This window comes from Nerophis ophidion, linkage group LG03 (assembly GCF_033978795.1).
Source record: "Nerophis ophidion isolate RoL-2023_Sa linkage group LG03, RoL_Noph_v1.0, whole genome shotgun sequence".
In the NCBI taxonomy this organism is placed as follows: domain Eukaryota; kingdom Metazoa; phylum Chordata; class Actinopteri; order Syngnathiformes; family Syngnathidae; genus Nerophis; species Nerophis ophidion.
The window spans coordinates 71,046,968-71,070,253 of record NC_084613.1 but is presented as its reverse complement, the minus strand read 5'-3'; the positions used below and the strand labels follow the sequence as shown (position 1 = coordinate 71,070,253).

General features: G+C 41.8%; 1 protein-coding gene across 1 annotated transcript in view; it reads right to left on the bottom strand.

Annotated features, from left to right (window-relative positions):
- Positions 1-23,086, bottom strand: part of pacrg (PARK2 co-regulated) — a 494,115-nt gene extending 471,029 nt beyond the window's left edge. The window contains exon 1 of the mRNA XM_061896006.1: positions 22,958-23,086. Coding sequence (XP_061751990.1) covers positions 22,958-23,026 — 69 coding nt within the window. The 5' untranslated portion in view covers positions 23,027-23,086. The remainder of the gene's footprint in view (positions 1-22,957) is intronic.
- Between the last annotated feature and the right edge of the window lie 200 nt (positions 23,087-23,286).

Here is a 23,286-nt window from a genome sequence, read left to right as displayed (position 1 = left end):
ATTTGTTTCGTATCGTATTTACCCACACCCCTAATTATTACTATTATATATATTAGCAATACATATAATAAGTAATCTTTGAGCTAAAAAAAACCTGGTGTCTGTTGCCGTCATCTCCCCTCAGCAACCATAACAGAGTCATTTAAAAGTAAATGCAAATACATGATCAAAAATCCATATTTAAGCACTATATTTAACTTGTGCACTGCAGTAGTGTAAATCCAGGCTTTTCAGCTGGATTTGTAAGCATTAAAAATAAGTAAAAAAAAAAAAAAAAAGGCTAAATCAACATAATTATTTGGCGCTCAACACCAATCCCGCTTAAGAGCAATAAAACCCCATTAGCTGACACCATACCACACAGTTTGATTCCAAGGTGACTGTCACCATCAAAATACCTTGAGTCAAAGCAAACACAACACAGTACCACTCCTGCATGTTTCCGACGCAAGACTGACAATCTCCTTGAAATGCCGCTCGGGTCAACACGTCCTCTGCGTTGGTTAGCACATGACACAGGGCTAATTAACTCCGACGCGGAAAATAAAAGGCTCTGTGAGGGGGGTGCAATAAACATTCTCCGATAAAAGACGTTTAATTAGAATGCAGGCTATGAGGGCTTCAAGGAGAATGGAACGAACACAAAGGCCAGGGTAATTGTCCACCACGCTGTGAGAAAAGTTTGCATAATAGGACACAATCAGCCAAGCAGCGCATAAGACCATGTCTACACTAAGTCGCTTAACCCCTTAAACGAATAATTATTTAGCTTAAGCCCTGTTTCAGGAACACTAAACCGGCGATAAAGGTCCCCCTCCTCGGACAAATTACTACACGGGTAAGTCCGCCGTGTATTTCTTAAATCTCCGGCACGTAGCTTTGCACTCATTGATCGTTTACAAACTGAGTTCAGAGAGGAAGTGACACCAGAAAGACCGCGCCCCACACAGGAAGTGACGCCAGAAAGAGGGCGCCACAGCCAGCTTCATAACAACCGGAGCTAAAAAGATGGAGGCGAGTCATCCAGACATGCCCGTGTTTCTCCTTCTTCTACACATACAGACGCTTGTGGAAATCACACATGAATACTTTAAGTGAAGGAAACGCGCAATTGCAGCCATTTGGGATACAACACTTCTCAGACGGCAAGAGAACTTTCGAAAGTCCGGCCGGGTCAGCTGTGATTCTACTTACCGAAAAACTTTGTCCCTTCCTCCCGTGGATGTGATACAGGCAGTGTGTTACTACAAAAATTGCTGCATGGATCTGTCTTTGGCCAGGCACCTTGCCTGATGCCCGCATCTTCTTAACCGACTGAGTGGCTTAGTGGTTAGAGTGTCCGCCCTGAGATCAGTAGGTTGAATGGTAAATGGGTTGTACTTGTATAGCGCTTTTCTACCTTCAAGGTACTCAAAGCGCTTTGACACTACTTCCACATTTACCCATTCACACACACATTCACACACTGATGGAGGGAGCTGCCATGCAAGGTGCTAACCAGCACTCATCAGGAGCAAGGGTGAAGTGTCTTGCTCAGGACACAACGGACGTGACGAGGTTGGTACTAGGTGGGGATTGAACCAGGGACCCACGGGTTGCGCACGGCCACTCTTCCACTGCGCCACGCCGTCCCTAAGGACGGCATAGGTTGTCAGTTCAAACCCCAGCCGAGTCATACCAAAGCCAATAAAATTGGGACCCATTACCTTCCTGCTTGGCACTCAGCATCAAAGGTTGGAAATGGGGGTTGAATCACTAAAAATGACTCTCGGGCACTGCCATGCTCCCCTCACCTCCCAGGGGGTGAACAAGGGGATGGTTCAAATGCAGATGACACATTTCACTATACTTAGTGTGTGTGAAACTCATTGGTACTCTAACTTTTAACTTTAACTCCGCTAACTCCACCATTAGCGTGCAGCTAAAAGATGGAGCCATCCCCTTGTGTCCCAAACAACTGTTAGAAAATGAAGATCCGGTGCCTGATTTTCTTTGGAGTGGCCCAGCTTATCCCCTTACACCATATCTCACAAAAGAATACTCCAATGATAGAGTCAACCCACAGCAACAATACTTTGGATATTCACTGAGCAAGTTTGGACGACTGAAGGCACGCTTTGGTTCACTGCGTCGCCCCATGGACATTAACCAGATTGACCAACCATTCGTTGTGTATGCTTGTTTTGTACTCCGTAACTGTGAAGCCATGAAGGAGCCACTTAACGAGCAGTCCGTGGTTGCCGCCGTTGAGTATGACCGCCATTTTCAGCCTCCAAGCACAGGCTGGATTGCAAAAATGGAAAATGAAGGTAAAGGTAAAAGAGTGAGGAGTGTCCTGACCAGATCTTTAGATCTGGTCAGGACATCCATCCATCCATCCATTTTTTCCGCTTATCCGGGTCGCGGGGGGAAGCAGCCTATGCAGGGAAGCCCAGACTTCCCTCTCGCCTGCCACTTTGTCTAGCTCATGGGTGTCAAACTCTGGCCCGCGGGCCAAATGTGGCCCACCGTGTAATTTCATTTGGCCCTTGAGGCAATATCAAATTAACATTAGAGCTGGCCCGCCGATATTATACAGCGGTGGTGCCGCTGTAACACCGCATTCACCGCTCAAACTCATACTTGCCAACCCTCCTGATTTTCCAAGAAGACTTCCAAAGTTCAGTGCCCCTCCTGAAAATTTCCCAGGGCAACCATTCTCCCGAATTTCTCCCCGGACAACAATATTGGGGTCGTGCCTTAAAGGCACTGCCTTTAGCGTTCTCCACAACCTGTCGTTACGTACGCTTTTCCTCTATACATACAGCATGCCGGCCAAGTCACATAGTATATGCGGCTTGTACACACACACACAAAAGTGAATGCCACGCATATTTGATCAATAGCCATACAGGTCACACTGAGAGTGGCCGTATAAAGAACTCTCAACACTGTTACAAATATGCGCCACACTGCGAACCCTGACCAGACTAGAATGACAAACACAATTCGGGAGAACAACCGCACCGAAACACAACATGAACACAACAGAACAAATACCCAGAAACTCTTGCAGCACTAACTCTTCCGGGACGCTACAACATCCACCCCCGCTACCACCGAATCCCGCCGCCCCCCAACCCCGACCACCTCATTGTTATTTTATTTTCAAATCTATTAGCTAGTGGAAAAAGTTAATGTTGATATTTACTTCAGAAGGCTGCAAATACAAAAGAGGCATTACATTTTTTATTTAAATGTTATTTCTGTGATGTTTTTTTCGTTTGTTTTTTGAAAGTTGATTTTGTACTATTAGGTTGTATAGGCGTTGTTAAAGCAAATCAGTGCGGCAAACTGAGCAATAATTAAAGTTTTATTCATTCACTTTCTCTTGCTATTTCAAGGCTTGAATGTTTGATTCATTCTTTATTGTTATTTTACTTTTAATATTTTACTTTATTGGCCTTTGGAAAAAGTTTATTTTGATATTTACCGCAGAAGGCTGCAAATAGAAAAGAGGCATTCAATATCTATTTGAATTTTATTTGATATGCCATTGATATTTTTTAATTATTGTTATTATTATTTGAAACTCAATTTTGCATGTCACTATAAAGTTATATAAGCCTTGCTTGTTCAATATTCAATGCAAAACTTTTTTGGGTCCCTATTAAAATGTTAATTTGTTCAACCTTGGCCCGCGCTATGTTCGGTTTAAAATTTTGGCCCACTCTGTTTGTGGGTTTGACACCCATGGTCTAGCTCTTCCTGGGGGATCCAGAGGCGTTCCCAGGCCATCCGGGAGACATAATCATCCCAACATGTCCTGGGTCTTCCCCGTGGCCTCCTACCGGTTGGACGTGCCCTAAACACCTCCCTAGGGAGGCGTTCGGGTGGCATCCTGACCAGATGCCAGAGCCACCTCATCTGGCTCCTCTCTATGTGAAGGAGCAGCGGCTTTACTTTGAGCTCCTCCCGGATGGCAGAGCTTCTCACCCTATCTCTAAGGGAGAGCCCCGCCACCCGGCGGAGGAAACTCATTTCGGCAGCTTGTACCCGTGATCTTATCCTTTCGGTCATGACCCAAAATTCATGACCATAGGTGAGGATGGGAACGTAGATCGACCGGTAAATTGAGAGCTTTGCCTTCCGGCTCAGCTCCTTCTCCACCACAACGGATCGGTACAACGTCCGCATTACTGAAGACACCTCACCGATCCGCCTGTCGATCTCACCATCCACTCTTCCCTCACTCGTGAACACGGGTCATGACACAAATCATAATGTTGTTGGGTTTTTTTTACAATTACATGTTGCGGTGAATAGTGTTCTCTCTTTATTTATTGTTATTTATACTTTTTAAATAAATTGTGATAATGTTCATCGGTCAATTAATTGGTGTTAATTTCCAAATAATATCAAAATCAAATTATACAGGATGTTACTTATGTAGTTTGATCATTTTCCTCAAGTGGTGCACTAACATCATGAGGTTTATTTATTTGTTTACATATGTAGCATTATCTACAGAGATACAAAGAATTGCCAATGCAACATCTAGTGGACACATTTGGAACAGCAGTTTCTTTCATTAAAAAATGTTGGCTCATTTTTATACTTAGCAAACTCATCCCGCGGGCCGAAAAAAACCTGTTTCGCGGGCATGATCAGCTCCGCGGGCCGTACTCTTGACACCCCTGCTCTATATTTGATTGATTGATTAAAACGTTTATTAGTAGATTGCACAGTTCAGTACATATTCCGTACAATTGACCACTAAATGGTAAGAGTGTACCGGTACGTGTATTTGTATCGAACCGTTTCGGTAAGGGGGTTTCGGTTCGTTTCGCGGGCGTACCGAACAAGTTCGGAAACAGAAGTCTTCACAAGCTGCTCTGCTTTCTGCCTCTGTCTCTGCCTCATTGTCCCGCCCACACAACCACAGGCCAATCAGCAGTGCGTATTCAGAGCGATGTAACTTCCAATCAGCAGTGCGTATTCAGACTTCAGAACGATGTAGTCAATGCTTTAGCGTCGAGCAGATATCCGTCTAGCAGGGAATGAGCGGACTCTACCCAAATTATACTAAACACTTCCCAGTCACAACTATTACAAACATCACTATGAGCCCGTTGACCTTCTAGAAACTTAAACTGCAGCTCAGCTCGCTCACAGTATAGGCTTGAGATGAAGGCTAATTAGCTTTTAGCGTAACGTTAGCTCATTTTTCTGTGTGTGTGTGTGTGTGTGTGCGTGTGTGTGCGTGTTTTAGGGGCATCAAAGCCCTGTCTGTCTGTTATTTCATTGAACTCCATTGTGTTTAGGGATGAATAGTCTCTCCTATTGCAATTGTACTATTTTTTCAGCTATAGTTACATGAATCATTAGTAATGTAGCAGCCTAGTTTTAATTAGCAGGGTCCCTGCTATCACAAGTTGATAAAAATACAACATTTACATAATAAAAGTCCACTACAGGCTTCCCAAATGCTGTAATAAATTAAGCATGATGAGTTGACATTAAACAGTTTCAATGGAAACTGTTTAATATTAAACTTTTTATATGTAGAAGAAAGTTTTTTTCTTTTTATTTAATCAAAGCAACAACTTGAGGCAGTTAATGTGGATTAACGTGGGCAGAATTATTATAGTGTTCCCAATGTTAAAAGGATAAAACCATTGTTTACAAATTTGGTAATTAAATAACCAAAAATTTTATATTTTGTTGATTTCTTACCGTACCGAAAATGAACCGAACCGTGACCTCTTAACCGAGGTACGTACCGAACCAAAATTTTTGTGTACCTTAACACCCCTACCAAATGGTAGCACTCGAATAAGTTTTTCAACTTGTTTAAGTCTGGATCCACGTTAATCAATTCACGGTAAGACTGTGTTGTTTTTACCCACTGCTCCAAGCAGGGCTCGTATCCATATCGCTTGTGCGAAAAACCAGCGTCGCGAAGGAGATGTATTCATGAACAAAATGTATTTCAAAAGTAGTGATATTTTTGCATTGTTGCTATTCTGTTGAGGGGTTTCATGTTTTTTTTTCCTAACTGTGTGTGTGTCTGTGAGTGTGTGTGTGTGTGGGGGGGTTGGTGGGACCCCCCCTCAGCCCAAGGGTCCCCCCTAGTTGGGGCGGGACAACGCACAGCTGTTTTATCATGTCTGCTCAAAAAGCCTTGAGCATCCGACAGTTCCTTTTCCGAGCTCAAGAGGATCATTAAGGGGGATCCGTTTTGAAGATGTGGATGACATCAAGATGCCCGTTAAGAATCCTTCCAGGTGTGCATAAATGCATGGCCAAGAAGGCTGGGAAAGTGTGTTAAACTCCACGGGGATTACTTCGAAAGGGAAAACGCGTGGTTGGGATTTATAATCCAGTCTATTTGTGACATCAGTCCTGGAACTTTTTCTGACACACCTTGTATAATTCAGTCAGATGTATGCACTTTTTAAAAACATTTTATACCGTAGTATCTCTCAATTCAACAAAGTGCTTCAAAGATTCAATCACATCATATTAATAGGTGTGTTAGGCAAACTTTGAAAACCTGCATCATTTACTAAACTAATTATAGATTGAAGTCATTTAAGATCAATCAAAAGTGAGATTACATTTAATCAAGTTGCACTGATATTCGAGACTCATTTAGAAGCTAATTAAGAATCAATTACAAACCGCTGTTATTTTTATTTGTTCAGGAGACTTTGCATATTAAGGGAACGATACAAAGAAGTCCCTGACAGTATAGTCTGAACAAAGGATGAAATCTAGGTAGAGCCACCGATATTGAATAAATTAAATATAGAAAGGTTGTATTGTTGGTAATATATAATGTACAGTAAGTGTGTATGGTTTGTTTATTATTAAACTGTGCTCCTCTCCTAAGAGAAAATAAAACAGCTGAGAACCTTCCCAACCCCTCAACACAAAAAAAATGATTGCATGTGCTGTTTTTTGCTTATACTCTGGAATTAAAAGTCAATCCATTTTACTTATAACATACCTAATTTATTTTTTTAGCTGGTAAAAAAGTGATTTAGAAAAAAATCTAATTAGACTACTGCGCATCCCTTTGAAGTCTCCTGGCCCCCCGCCTCAAGCAAATAACATTTCAGTTTTACAGAGCATTTCAGGACACTGTGGTAAGTAGGCAGTGTTGAAGAAACTGTAACTTGCTCAAAATTAAAACATTTTAACCAAAAAAAATACCACTGGCTAGCTTGTGTTATTATTAGTAACAAACTGCAGGACTGCTTGAATTGGAGCGTTTAAAGGGGAACATTATCACCGGACCTATGTAAGCGTCAATATATCCTTGATGTTGCAGAAAAAAGACCATATATATTTTTTAACCGATTTCCGAACTCTAAATGGGTGAATTTTGGCGAATTAAACGCCTTTCTATTTATCGCTCTCGGAGTGATGACGTCAGAACGTGACGTCACCTAGGTAATAAAGCCGCTATTTTCTCAAACACATTACAAACACCACGTCTCAGCTTTGTTATTTTCCGTTTTTTCGACTATTTTCTGGAACCTTGGAGACATCATGCCCCGTCGGTGTGTTGTCGGAGGGTGTAACAACACTAACAGGGAGGGATTCAAGTTGCACCACTGGCCAAAAGATGCGAAAGTGGCAAGAAATTGGACAACATTTTTTTTCAAAATACGAGGGTGTTGTTCCGCACACTTTACCGACAAAAGCTATGCTACTACAGAGATGGCAAGAGTGTGTGGATATCCTGCGACACTCAAAGCAGATGCATTTCCAACGATAAAGTCAAAGAAATCTGCCGCCAGACCCCCATCAAATGTGCCGGAGTGTCGGCACATTTTACCGGCGGTGCTAAGGCGGACATGGCACAGAGATGTATGGATAACCTGCAGATGCATTTCCAACGATAAATTCAACTAAATCACAAAGGTGAGTTTTGTTGATGTTGTTGACTTATGTGCTAATCAGACATATTTGGTCGTGGTATGACCGCCAGCTAAACGATGCTAACATGCTATTTAGGCTCGCTGTATGTACATTTGAAACTATATTTACATCCAGCGTTTCCCTCCACCCACATTTAATGCCAAACAAACACTTACCAATCGATGGATTTAAGTTAATTCAGTGTCACAAGATGCGAAACTTCCGATCGTTGGTCTGCACATTTTACCGGCAATGCTAAGGCAAACATGGCCAAATAGCGTCAATAGCTATTCGCTCAATAGCTTCAGTTTCTGCTTCAATTTATTTTTCGCTATCTGCCTCCATACTCCAACCATCCGTTTCAATACATGCGTAATCTGTTGAATCGCTTAAGCCGCTGAAATCCGAGTCTGAATCCGAGCTAATGCCGCTATATCTTGCTGTGCTATCCGTATTGGCATCACTGGATGACGTCACAGGAAAATGGAAGATGGCTTCACAGATAGCGAAAATCAGGCACTTTAAAGCTTTTTTTTAGGGATATTCCGGGATGGGTAAAATTTTGAAAAAAAACTTCATAAAATAAAATAAGACACTGGGAACTGATTTTTATTGGTTTTAACCCCTCTGATATTGTGATAATGTTCCCCTTTAAAACATAGATTGTGGATAAGTTCAATGTCTTACTAGCAAGAATAATAATGTCACTCTATAGACCAGGGGTACCCAAAGTGGGGTCCCTGGTCCAAATTTGAGTAATTGAGTCTGCTGTCATTAGGATGCCGACTGGTAGAATCTTGTTATATTCCCGTTATAGATGAAAAATTAGTCATAATCCTCACGAAGAAAAGGGCGGTGAAACTGAGCATCTTTTTGTGTCGTTTTCGCCATTACAAAGACATCCTTCTGTATTTGTCTAAATCGGCTGTCAAAGTATACAAACATGTGAGATTATTAGTTTAGTTGAATTTATTATTTCTTCGGTCAGTGGTCAAGAAAATAAACAAACAGTTTTACATAAACAAACAGTACATTCATAAATGAAAAATGTTGCAGACCGAAAGGGTTTAGGCTGAAGTTGAACACGTATTGCGCCTAACCCTATAAACAATGTCAAATAAAAGATGGGCTTCCAAAAATTATGAAATTTCTTTTGTACAGCATATTATAAACAACACAACATAAACACTGTTCAATTATATACACAGTGAAAACATGTGAAATATACCTGTACAAGTGTTAGTTAAATATTTGTACCAATTATTCACAGTGGGGCAAAAAGTATTTAGTCAGCCACCGAATGTCCAAGTTCTCCCACTTAAAATAATGACAGAGCTCTGTAATTTTCATCATAGGTACACTTCAACTGTGAGAGACAGAATGTGGAAAAAAAATCCAGGAATTCATGCTGTAGGAATTTTAAAGAATTTATTTGTAAATTATGGTGGAAAATAAGTATTTGGTCACTTCAAACAAGGAAGATCTCTGGCTCTCACAGACCTGTAACTTCTTCTTTAAGAAGTTCTTCTCTCTTCCACTCATTACCTGTATTAATGGCAATTGTTTGAACTCGTTATCTGTATAAAAGACACCTGTCCACAGCCTCAAATAGTCAGACTCGAAACTCCACTATGGCCAAGACCAAAGAGCTGTCCAAGAACACCAGGAAAAGAATTGTGGACCGGCACCAGACTGGGAAGAGTGAATCTACAATAGGCAAGCAGCTTGGTGTGAAAAAATCTACTGTGGGAGCAATTATCAGAAAATGGAAGACATACAAGACTACTGATAATCTCCCTCGATCTGGGGCTCCACGCAAGATCTCATCCCGTGGGGTCAAAAGAAAAGCCAATCTGAGCATAGCAGACAAAACTTTAAGCATGGTCTAACTCCAAACATGACTTGTCGCCAACGGCAATCAATGAACACGGATATATAAAGCTCACTGATTAGCGATCAGAGGCAGGTGAGTCTACTGAACGCTAAACAGATGCAGATGAAACTAATCAGGGCTTGTAGCAACCAGGCATAGGGTAACTAAGGAGCTCTGAGAACAGAAATTAACTCACAAACAAAAGTATCATAACAAAAAACAACACGGGCATGACAGTAAGCTCCAACCTGACTCTCGCCAGATCCTTGTAGTTCGCTGAGCTCCGCACAAGGATCTGTGACTTCTCAATAGGAGATGTATTTCAGAAGGTGGGGCCTTGTAAAAGAACTAATCTGTATGTGATTGGATAAACCACTTATCTTTTATCTTGAATGATGTGGTATTTCAATACTCACATCGAAATCAACCCGTGACACTGATGAGAGCGACGCTGGTATACCCAAAACAGAACAGCCGACATATCGGATATCGACAGATCGAAAAGTAAGAGAACATTTTACTGGGACAACCCAGCAATATTAATATCATCATTCCGCGACGTTTTCAACAAGAATCTCCACGGGAAATTTAAAATTGTAATTTAGTAAACTAAACCGGCCGTATTGGCATGTGTTGCAATGTTAAAGGGGAACATTATCACCAGATCTCTGTAAGCGTCAATATATACCTTGATGTTGCAGAAAAAAAGACCATGTATTTTTTTTTACCGATTTCCGAACTCTAAATGGGTGAATTTTGGCGAATTAAACGCCTTTCTGTTTATCCGTCTGTGACGCTGACGTCAGAACGTGACGTCACCGAGGTAATACACCCGCCATTTTCATTTTCACATTACAAACACCGGGTCTCAGCTCTGTTATTTTCCGTTTTTTCGACTATTTTTTGGAACTTTGGAGACATCCTGCCTTGTCGGAGCGTGTAACAACACTAACAGGGACGGATTCAAGTTGCACCACTGGCAAGAAATCTGCCGCCAGACCCCCATTGAATATGCCAGAGTGTCTGCACATTTTAACGGCGATGCTAAGTCAGACATGGCACAGAGATGTATGGATAACCTGCAGATGCATTTGCAATGATTAAGTCAACAAAATCACAAAGGTGAGTTTTGTTGATGTTGTTGACTTATGTGCTAATCAGACATATTTGGTCGCAGCATGACTGCCAGCTAATCGATGCAAACATACTACGCTAATCGATGCTAACATGCTATTTACGCTAGCTGTATGTACATTTGAAACTAGATACCCACATTTAATGCGAAACAAACACTTACCAATCGACGGATTTAAGTTGCTCCAGTGTCACAAGATGCGAAAGTCCTGATCGTTTGGTCCGCACATTTTACCGGCGATGCTGATAAGGCAGCCATGCTATGGGCCATTTCATTAGGTACACCCATGCTATGGCCGAATAGTGTCAATAGCTATTCGCTCAATAGCTTCAGTTTCTTCTTCAATTTCGTTTTCGCTATCGCCTCCATACTCCGACCATCTGTTTCAATACATGCGTAATCTGTTGAATCGCTTAAGCCGCTGAAATCCGAGTCTGAATCCGAGCTAATGTCGCTATATCTTGCTGTGGTAACCGCCATGTTGTTTGTATTGGCAGCACTGTATGACGTCACAAGGAAATGGACAGTCGCATCGCAAATAGCGAAAATCAAGACCTTTAAAGCTTTTTTTAGGGATATTCCAGGAGGTGTAAAATTTTGAAAAAAACTTCGAAAAATAAAACAAGCCACTGGTAACTGATTTTTATAGTTTTTAACCCTTTTGAAATTGTGATAATGTTCCCCTTTAATATTTCATCATTGATATATAAACTATCCGACTCCGTGGTCGGTAGTAGTGGGTTTCAGTAGGCCTTTAAGCGATTTCTACTTACGAAAATGTTCAAAACAATTGAAATCACTGAGAAAACATGTGTAATACATTTGTCCATCTTCCCCTGACTGCTTGTCACTGCAGAAATGGACAATGCTTTTCATTGCTTGGCTTTATGTCCATTCATGTCACACAGCACCATGCAGGTGTCTGTACTCACCCCCCATACTGATGTTTTTACTGTCACCTCACGAGAAGAAGCTAGGAGCACAGTGAATAACAGCGTTGTTTCCCCCACAGTCTGAAACACAAGGTGACGACCGCCCTACCACCTTAGAATATAAACTGCGTCTGTTTCGTCTTTCTCATTGAACACATGGGGATGAATCACTGGGAGGAAAAAAAATGGCTAAGACTTTCTGAGGCCGGTGTTGGTGATTCAATTTCTATAGCCACAAATACTTTAAAGTATAATAAGCCTATGCTTCAAGTCCCGGTAGCCTTTCGAGGTCTGAAATGGCCTTGTCGTAACCTACAAATCACAGCTCTCCGCAAAGCTGCCCTCTCTCCACAGCCATATGTCAGCGACCCGCCAGGGAGGGGGGTGGGGGGGGGGGGGGGGGGATAAACAACATGAGAGGGTCGGCGCAGACACAAGCTAGACTCTGAAAAACTGTAATGTTTTTGTTGCTGAGGATTCAGCCCGTGGTGTAGCCGTGCGAGAGCATCACTCATGTTTGCACACACTGCAGATCCTCCCTGGAGATTGGGGAATATTAAAGGGCTTTGCGGGGGCCCTTCCTGGGGAAGGCTCTTGATAAGAGATTTGTTTATGACCTTCAAAAAACATAGTAGACGGATGTCGCCGACAGCTCAGGCTGATCTCAAGGCAGCTTTGTCGGTTTACCGTTGCCTGGGATCAGTAGGCCAAAAACAGTTAAGTGCTTGTTTTAAAATGATATTCTTTAGTAAATGAATCCAATAAAGTGTTGCAGCACGTATATCAGGGGTCGGGAACCTTTTTGGCTAAGAGAGCCATGAAACCCATCCATCCATCCATCCATCATCTTCCGCTTATCCGAGGTCGGGTCGCGGGGGCAACAGCCTAAGCAGGGAAATCCAGACTTCCCTCTCCCCAGCCACTTCGTCTAGCTCTTCCCGGGGGATCCCGAGGCGTTCCCAGGCCAGCCGGGAGACATAGTCTTCCCAACGTGTCCTGGGTCTTCCCCGTGGCCTCCTACCGGTTGGACGTGCCCTAAACACCTCCCTAGGGAGGCGTTCGGGTGGCATCCTGACCAGATGCCCGAACCACCTCATCTGGCTCCTCTCGATGTGGAGGAGCAGCGGCTTTACTTTGAGTCCCTCCCGGATGGCAGAGCTTCTCACCCTAACTCTAAGGGAGAGCCCCGCCACACGGCGGAGGAAACTCATTTCGGCCGCTTGTACCCGTGATCTTATCCTTTCGGTCATGACCCAAAGCTCATGACCATAGGTGAGGATGGGAACGTAGATCGACCGGTAAATTGAGAGCTTTGCCTTCCGGCTCAGCTCCTTCTTCACCACAACGGATCGGTACAACGTCCGCATTACTGAAGACGCCGCACCGATCCGCCTGTCGATCTCACGATCCACTCTTCCCTCACTCGTGAACAAGACTCCTAGGTACTTGAACTCCTCCACTTGGGGCAGGGTCTCCTCCCCAACCCGGAGATGGCCATGAAAGCCAAATATTTTAAAATGTATTTCCGTCAGAGGCAGCATATAATATATTTTTTTAACACTGAATACAACTAAATACGTGCATTTTTAAGTGAGACCAACAATTTTAGAGTGTAATAAGTCTCCTCTTATTTTTAAGAACATTGTTGTTCTGAAGCTAACCAATAATAAATAACATACTTCTTACCATTTTTTTTGATTGATTGAAACTTTTATTGGTAGATTGCACAGTTCAGTACATATTCCATACAATTGACCACTAAATGGTAACACCCGAATAAGTTTTTCAACTTGTTTAAGTCGGGGTCCACGTTAATCAATTCATTCATCAATTCATTAATGCGACTTCTTGAAATCCATTAGAATGTTTTATATTTTGAGCTTTATTTTTAACACTGTAATTACCAGAGGGTTAGGGTTAGGGTTAGGGTTAGGGTTATTCATTACTTATCGTTAATTAAGCAATGTGAAGTGAAGTGAATTATATTTATACAGCGCTTTTCTCAAAGGGACTCAAAGCGCTTTACATGGTGAAACTCAATATCTAGTTTTTACATTTAAACCAGTGTGGGTGGCATTGGGAGCAGGTGGGTAAAGTGTCTTGCCCAAGGACACAACGGCAGTGACTAGGATGGCAGAAGCGGGGATCAAACCTGCAACCCTCAAGTTGCTGGCACGGCTGCTCTACCAACCGAGCTATACCGCCCCTGTCAGCAAAGATTTATCTGAGAGCCAGATGCAGTTATCAAAAGAGCCACACCTGGCTCGAGAGCCATAGGTTCCCTACCCCTGACATATATCATAATGGATTCTGAGCATGTACAAACCCCGTTTCCATATGAGTTGGGATATTGTGTTAGATGTAAATATAAACGGAATACAATGATTTGCAAATCCTTTTCAACCCATATTCAGTTGAATATGCTACAAACACAACATATTTGATTCAAACTAATAAACATTTTTTTTTTCTGAAAATAATCATTAACTTTAGAATTTGATGCCAGCAACACGTGACAAAAAAGTATAGAAAGGTGGCGAAAAAAACTGATAAAGTTGAGGAATACTCATCGAACACTTATTTTGAACATCCCACAGGTGTGCAGGCTAATTAGGAACAGGTGGGTGCCATGATTGGGTACAAAAACAGCTTCCAAAAAAATGCTCAGTCTTTCACAAGCAAGGATGGGGCAAGGTACAGCCCTTTGTCTACAACTGCGTGAGCAAATAGTCAAACAGTTTAAAAACAACATTTCTGAAAGTGCAATTGCAAGAAATTTAGGGATTTCAACATCTACGGTCCATAATATCATCAAAAGGTTCAGAGAATCTGGAGAAATCACTCCACGTAAGCGGCATGGCCGGAAACCAACATTGAATGACCGTGACCTTCGATCCCTCAGACGATACGGTATCAAAAACCGACATCTTCAGGGATTAATAAAGTATGTCTGATTCTGATTCTGATGGGCTCAGGAACACTTCAGAGAACCACTGTCACTAAACACAGTTGGTCGCTACATCTGTAAGTGCAAGTTAAAGCTCTACTATGCAAACCGAAAGCCAATGATCAACTGCATCCAGAAATGCCGCCGGCTTCTCTGGGCCCGAGATCATCTAAGATGGACTGATGCAAAGTGGAAAAGTGTTCTGTCGTCTGACGAGTCCACATTTCAAATTGCCTGGAGCCGTCGCCTTTTTTTTTTTTTTTTTTTTTTAGTGCTTCACTCTAACTTTCCTCATCCACAAATCTTTCAGCCTCGCTCAAAATAATGGGGAAATCGTCGCTTTCTTGGTCGAAATAGCTCTCGCTGCTGGTGGCTATGATTATAAACAATGTGAGGATGTGAGGAGCCCTCACACCTGTGACGTCACATGCACATCGTCTGTTACTTCCGCTACAGGCAAGGCTTTTTTATTAGCGACCAAAAGTTGCGAACTTTATCGTTGATGTTCTCTACTAGATCATTTCAACAAAAATATGGCAATATCGCGAAATGATCAAGTATGACACATAGAATGGACCTGCTATCCCCGTTTACATAAAAAAATCTCATTTCAGTAGGCCTTTCAGTAAGCCTCCATGGGCCCCAATTCGGCCTGCCAAATCGTTTTGTTTGGCCTGCCAAATAGTAGATTCTCATAATTTAGTGAAGTGAAGTGAACTATATTCATACAGCGCTTTTCTCTAGTGACTCAAAGCACTTTACATAGTGAAACCCAATATCTAAGTTACATTTAAACCAGTGTGGGTGGCACTAGGAGCAGGTGGGTAAGGTGTCTTGCCCAAGGACACAACGGCAGTCTCTAGGATGGCAGAAGCGGGAATTGAACCTGCAACCCTCAAGTTGCTGGCACGGCCACTCTACCAACCGAGCTATGCCACCCCAGAAAATTAAAATATATTCATTCTTTTTTAAACTAACACCAAAATTAATGGCTTGTCTGCAACGCTAACAAATTGCCTTCTATTGAACATGATTATCTCCACTATGGTAAATAATGGCGGTATGGGACTAAATTACTCACTTGATGTGCAGCAGTACGCTTAAAATCTCTGTGTTAGGCCCATGGCCGAGAGACACAGTTTCACTTTAGCCCTTGGAGGGGAAAATTTTTAGGCACCCCTGTTCGAGAGGAAGTAAAAGTCATGACAAGGTATCTGTGGTTAAACCTGCGAAAGGATCGTTATCGTTGCCAGAGGATAACAGTGGGGGAGACCTCCTTCCACAGCTAACCAATCAACACTACACCTGCGGTGGCGCAGTGGGGTCCGTGTCCGACAATAGCATGTGGCCGCACGTGTCATGTCCAGTTGCAGGCGAGTCGCACCATCCCAACAGTGGGCTTCAGCTTCAGGTACTGAAACCGTTACCAATGTCTGACAATTCAACTGTGTGGTTAATAGTTGAATCACAGCCCTCCAAATCAAATCGTTGATGATGACGTTTTTTATTTCATCCCTCCATCCATTTTTGTACCGCTTATCCCTCTTGGGGTCAAGGAGGGGCTGGAGAATATTCCAGCTGCACTCGGGCTAAAGGCAGGGTGTGAGTGGCGGGAAAGTGTCAGAGTGTGTGAGCGTGAGTTGTGTCTAACAGCAGCTCGTGTATGTGTGTGCATTATTTTGGTACTACAAGAAGTTACCGCTTGTTAATAAAGCGATTGAACGGCGCATCCTCGTCTGTGTGACTCTTTCACCACCGCGGGCATTACAGTATATATTTGTACCACGACTTAAACAAGTTGAAAAACTTATTGCGGTGTTACCATTTAGTGGTCAATTGTACGGAATATGTACTGTACTGTGCAATCTACTAATAAAAGTTTCAATCAATCAATCATGCATTTGTGACAATAACATCTACTTTAGAAAGTGCAGTGCACAACTGCGCACACAACTGCTGTAAATAACCACGCCCCCAAACACGCCCCCCGCCCCACCCCTCGACCTTCGACGCCGTTACCAAGATGCTACACATATATTGTATTGTTTTTCAAAATATATGTCTTATCTAAAATGTTTTTTTAACCTTTAAAATACATATTACATGTTAGAATTGTGGTGTTTCAATAGGGCCAATCACCAATAACAGTACATTAATTTCAATTAGTTTCAAGAGGCAATGTTGATTTGTGACAGGGGTTTTGAGTTACTAGCTCAGTCATAGAACCAATTGAGCCTGACGGACTAATTGTGTGGTGTTCGGGTCTGTGGGACCTGTTTACATTTTTTATTAAAAGAAAAATTATACAATTAATTGATTTTTTAAACTGAGACTCACTGACTTTGGCTCATTTTCTGTGAAGAACATATATCAGAATAAATATTTAATGACCTCACACCATACACCCCCCCTACACATTTCTATTACACATAAGATGTCAGTGTCCACTGGACCCGGGGCTAATAAAAGTGTGGAAAAATTGATGTTCTGTGTACCACACACACACACACACACACACACAGCAGGCCTAGACAGGAAGAGGACAGAGTGTAGGTACACAGAACACCAGAGGGTCAAATGTGCGAGAAAATGAGAGCAGACAGTGTTGACAAAAAATGCTGCAACCTTGTGTGGGAACCGCAGGTGCAGAAACACAAAAGAAGAATCCTTGTGGGATGCAGAAACTGGCAGAGAATTTTTCTGTGCAACGTTCATATCGTTGTTACCCAACTAGCGTTTGTGGGTCTGATGGACCCGTTGCATTTTGCGGCTTTTAAAGGCCTACTGAAACCCACTAATACCGACCACGCAGTTTGATAGTTTATATATCAATGATGAAATATTAACATTGCAACACATGCCAATACGGCCGGTTTAGTTTACTAAATTACAATTTTAAATTTCCCGCTGAGTTTCTTGTTGAAAACGTCGCGGAATGATGATGCGTGCACGTGACGTCCCGGGTTGCAAGGGACATATTAGCGCAGCACCATTTGCCGTTAAAAGTCGTCTCTTTTCATCGCGCAATTAAACAGTGTTCTGGACATCTGTGTTGCTGAATCTTCTGCAATTTGTTCAATTAATAATGGAGAAGTCAAAGTAGAAAGATGGAGGTGGGAAGCTTTAGCCTTTAGCCACACAAACACACGGTGTTTCCTTGTTTAAAATTCCCGGAGGTGAGGCTTTACTATGGATCAGAGCGGTCAAGCGAACATGGATCCTGACCACCTGTCAACCAGCAGGCTTCGGTGAAAAAATTGTGGTAAAAAGTCGCCTCTTACCGGAGATCAGCTGAGCTTGCTCCGTCCATGCAGCCAGCTGCTGTCGACTTCCCTCAGAGACTGGCGTCAAGACACCCGTGGACACACCCCTCCGACTATCAGGTACTATTTAATCTCACTAAAACACTAGCAACACAATAGAAAAATAAGGGATTTCCCAGAATTATCCTAGTAAATGTGTCTAAAAACATCTGTATCCGTCCCAATGCAATCGCCTTTTTTTTTTTTTTTCTAGTCCTTCGCTATCAATATCATCATCCACAAATCTATCATCCTCGCTCAAATTAATGAGGAAATTGTCGTTTTCTCGGTCCGAATAGCTCTTTCTGCTAGGGGCTCCCATTATAAACAATGTGAGGACGTGAGGAGTCCTCACCCTTGTGACGTCATCGTCTGCGACTTCCGGTAAAGGCGAGGCTTTTTTATTAGCGACCAAAAGTTGCGAACTTTATCCTTGATGTTCTCTACTAAATCCTTTCAGCAAAAATATGGCAATATTGAAAAATTATCAAGTATGACACATAGAATGGACCTGCTATCCCCGTTTAAATGAGAAAATCTCATTTCAGTAGGCCTTTAATGCCTCGCAATCAATAAATGTTATGTTCAAATACTGAACCGATGTGTACCTTATCCCAATAAACATCTGTTCAGCATTTTGACACGAAAGTGTTTGATTGTGAGGCATTAAAAGCCACAAAATGCAACAGGTCCATCAGACCCGCACACACTGGCTGAGTAACAACAATTTGAACATTACACAAGGGTTAAAAAATATTCGAAATGACTTCAAAGGCTAGATCGATCAAATATAAAAACACCACTTCCCTCTAATTCATCAATAATTCGAGCATCAACATCAACAACAATGCATCTCCGTTGCAGTTGCAGGTTTGGCCAAACAGCAAAGAACTCCACAATGTAGTTTGTTTCTCAGTGACTATTATATGCAAGAATAATTCGCCATAAGATCAGATAACAGTACAATAAATTCCACAATCTATTCAATTCAAGCGGTGACATGCCTTGGTTCCCAAGTGTGTCTGTGCCTGGTGAGGATTAAAAAGTGCTGCTTGTTATGAAGACTCTGCATATGAAGCAAAGCGGAACAGCGTACACCCGCTTTCCTCCTCCGGCAAACTGGAGTGGCGACAACTTTGACTGCCGCAAAAGGGAGACTGACAACAAGTAAAATATAGCTGGCGAGTAACAGTGAAGAGGAACCGACGGTGATGTATGCGCCTACTTGGGAATTCATGTGCGAATAAGTGAAACTTTTTAGAAGAGGAATTCCATTTGATACCACAGGAGTTCGTGTTATGAATTTCAAATGCACAGTTTATTTATGCAAAGCTGCACAAAAGGCTCAATGCACACCTGCATAATCCCATTTCATCCAAAACAAGAGCTGGAACCAACATTCTTAACACCTTCGAGAGGTAAATATTAGAAACGGCTCTCAGTCTGATGCATATTTCACCACTGCAAACAGCAACCACAAATGACATTGTATCGGCGGACACTACAAACAATGAAAAAAATAAGGTGCAAGAAAATATTTTTCATTTTTGTTGGATGACGGTTACAGCTTGTGGCCTGCATATGTAAATACTACATTTGCAAACCATCCGCTCTATATGTTTACTAAAAGCACTTTCTACTTTGATGTTAATCCAGCAACTCCAAGATGTTTACAAAGAGACATTTGCATTTTCTTCATTCTGAGGGTAACGTGAAAAGGTTCAGATCCGAACCTCAATGTAATTTTAAGTAGGGATAATAGATAATAGGATAATATCGGACTGTCGATATTATCGGCCGATAAATGCTTTAAAATGTAATATCGGAAATGATCAGTTTCGGTTTCAAAATTATCGGTATCATTTCAAAATTATCGGTATCGTTTTCAAAAAGTAAAATTTATGACTTTTTAAAACAAAGCTGTGTACACAGACGTAGGGAGAAGTACAGAGTGCCAATAAACCTTAAAGGCACTGCCCAATCACATAATATATGCGGCTGTTCACACACACACAGACACACACACACACACGTAAATGCATCGCATACTTGGTCAACAGCCATACAGGTCACACTGAGGGTTGCCGTATAAAAAAAATGTTAACAATGTTACAAATATGCGCCACACTGTGAACCCACACCAAACAAGAATGACAAACACATTTCGGGAGAACATCTCCACCGTAACACGACATAAGCACAACAGAAAAAAATACCCAGACTCCTTTGCATCACTAACTCTTCTAGGACGCTACACTATAAAACCCCCCACCCACCCACACCTCAACCACAATTACGTCACATCAGATATTCCACATTGAAAAATTATTTGGGTGGAAGATTTTACATATTTTGTGTGTTTGCCATAAAAAAAACTGTTTTGTTTGACAAAAAAGGACGGAAAACAAACAAACAAAAAAACAACATAAAAAACAATAAAACATTTTGAAATGAGGAATACCATATTTCCTTGAATTGCCGCAGGGCATATAGTATGCGCCTGCCTTGAATTACTGCCGGGTCGAACTCGCATCGCAAAATAATTAGCGCATGCTTAGTATTACCGCCTGGTCAAACTCGTGACGTCACAAGTGACACTTCCCCTGTCATCATTTTCAAAATGGAGGAGGCTGATTTCAATACCGGTAATTTGAAATCGCATAAAGGGAAGAAGATTAAGAGCTATTCAGTAGGATTTAAGGTCCAAGCTTACATCACACTCAAATTGTTACTGCATACCTCTGGTAAGTGCCCAGAGTCAGAAGAGGTTTTAAAATAATTAGCGCATGCTTACTTTTACCGCATGCCTTTTGTAAGCGCAGGAGTGAGAAGAGGTTTTAAATTAATTAGCGTCCCGGCGGCAATTCAAGGAAATACGGTAGATCTGAAGTAGATGTAGAGATTTAAGCATTAAATATAAAATGTATGAATGCACTGGCATACCATTATCATCATTTCCTGACCAAAGCAAAACACTTTTTACACTTTTATACTGAAATAAATACACCCACAACGTATTAAATAAAAACATAGAAAAAAAATACCAGCAGCGATAAAGTGTAGATCCATGAAGCAAAGAAGAAAGTGAATGAATGTTTATAACTGAATACATTTACAAATGCATATAAATGTGTCTATATATTTTTTTATTATTTCTATTAATAAATTGAGTAAGATTTATGACAACCTTTTACCAAAACACAACATAGAATGTGAGATATAACAGGATAATGCATTCGTCTATCATTTGTTTTCAAAACGCTTACAGTGGGGCAAAAAAGTATTTAGTCAGCCACCAATTGTGCAAGTTCTCCCACTTAAAATGATGACAGAGGTCTGTAATTTTCATCATAGGTACACTTCAACTGTGAGAGACAGAATGTGAAAAAAAAATCCAGGAATTTTAAAGAATTTATTTGTAAATTATGGTGGAAAATAAGTATTTGGTCAACCATTCAAAGCTCTCACTGATGGAAGGAGGTTTTGGCTCAAAATCTCACGATACATGGCCCCATTCATTCTTTCCTTAACACGGATCAATCCTCCTGTCCCCTTAGCAGAAAAGCAGCCCTAAAGCATGATGTTTCCACCCCCATGCTTCACAGTAGGTATGGTGTTCTTGGGATGCAACTCAGTATTCTTCTTCCTCCAAACACGACGAGTCGAGTTTATACCAAAAAATTCTATTTTGGTTTCATCTGACCACATGACATTCTCCCAATCCTCTGCTGTATCATCCATGTGCTCTCTGGCAAACTTCAGCAGGATTTGATTCCCTGTCAGCGTAGTGTGTTATTGATGGTAACCTTTGTTACTTTGGTCCCAGGTCTCTGCAGGTCATTCACCAGGTCCCCCTGTGTGGTTCTGGGATTTTTGCTCACCGTTCTCAGGATCATTTTGACCCCACGGGATGAGATCTTGCGTGGAGCCCCAGATCGAGGGAGATTATCAGTGGCCTTGTATGTCTTTCATTTTCTGCTAATTGCTCCCACAGTTGATTTTTTCACACCAAGCTGCTTGCCTATTGTAGATTCACTCTTCCCAGTCTGGTGCAGGTCTACAATTATTTTCCTGGTGTCCTTCGACAGCTCTTTGGTCTTGGCCATAGTGGAGTTTGGAGTCTGACTGTTTGAGGCTGTGGACAGGTGTCTTTTATACAGATAACGAGTTCAAACAAGCGCCTTTAATACAGGTAACGAGTGGAGGACAGAAGAATTTCTTAAAGAAGAAGTTACAGGTATTTGAGAGCCAGAGATCTTCCTTGTTTAAAGTGACCAAATACGTATTTTCCACCATAATTTACAAATAAATAATAAAAAATTCCTACAGTGTGAAATCCTGGATTTTTTTTCACATTCTGTCTCTCACAGTTGAAGTGTACCTATGATGAAAATTACAAACCTTTGTCATTATTCTAAGTGGGAGAACTTGCACAGTCGGTGGCTGACTAAATACTTTTTTGCCCCACTGTACAAAAAAGTGTGACCAGAAAAATGTACTGTGGGACCGTATTTTCATGACTTGATGGGGTCCATGGGACCCCATTTTGAAAATTCCTAGCGCCAACACTGCTGTCAACAGAGAAAAAAATAGCTTTATTTAAATAAATATATTATTTATAAAGCAAGTTCAAGTATCATTGGCATATTTTCATCTAGTCCCGGCCTTGGCGTGCTGCCAGCCTTGGCACGCGTATATGTGTCCTTTTTTTGGGATTTAAGCATATGGTCAGCCTAGAATAGGTACTGTTCTGTGCAATCTAATATTAAAAGTTTCGAACAATCAATCAACCTTGCTAAAGCTAACATTCCCAAGCTGGCTAGAAAGTTAGCCGACATCAAACGGCGTCACTGGACTCACCACAGAGTTCCTCATGGCGGCCTTGATGGTAAACGCTCGACTGTTTGGCGTAGTTCTATTCCTTAACATAATCCACGGGACTGGGAATGAAACACACGGCGATAAGGGCTGCTGTGAGTGCAGCTTGGTGTTGCTAGCCGGTTGCTAGGCAACTTTTTGAGACGCTCTCTGGTTGCTCCTGCTGCAAAGTGTGTGCGCGTTACCATGTTGCCATAACAACCAGGCAGCAGCAGTGGGGGGGGACAAAAATATGCAGTGTTGCATTTAATAAGCGCTGGAGTCTTCTGTGTTAATATGTGTATAATAGATTCCTCTTATTTATTCAACCC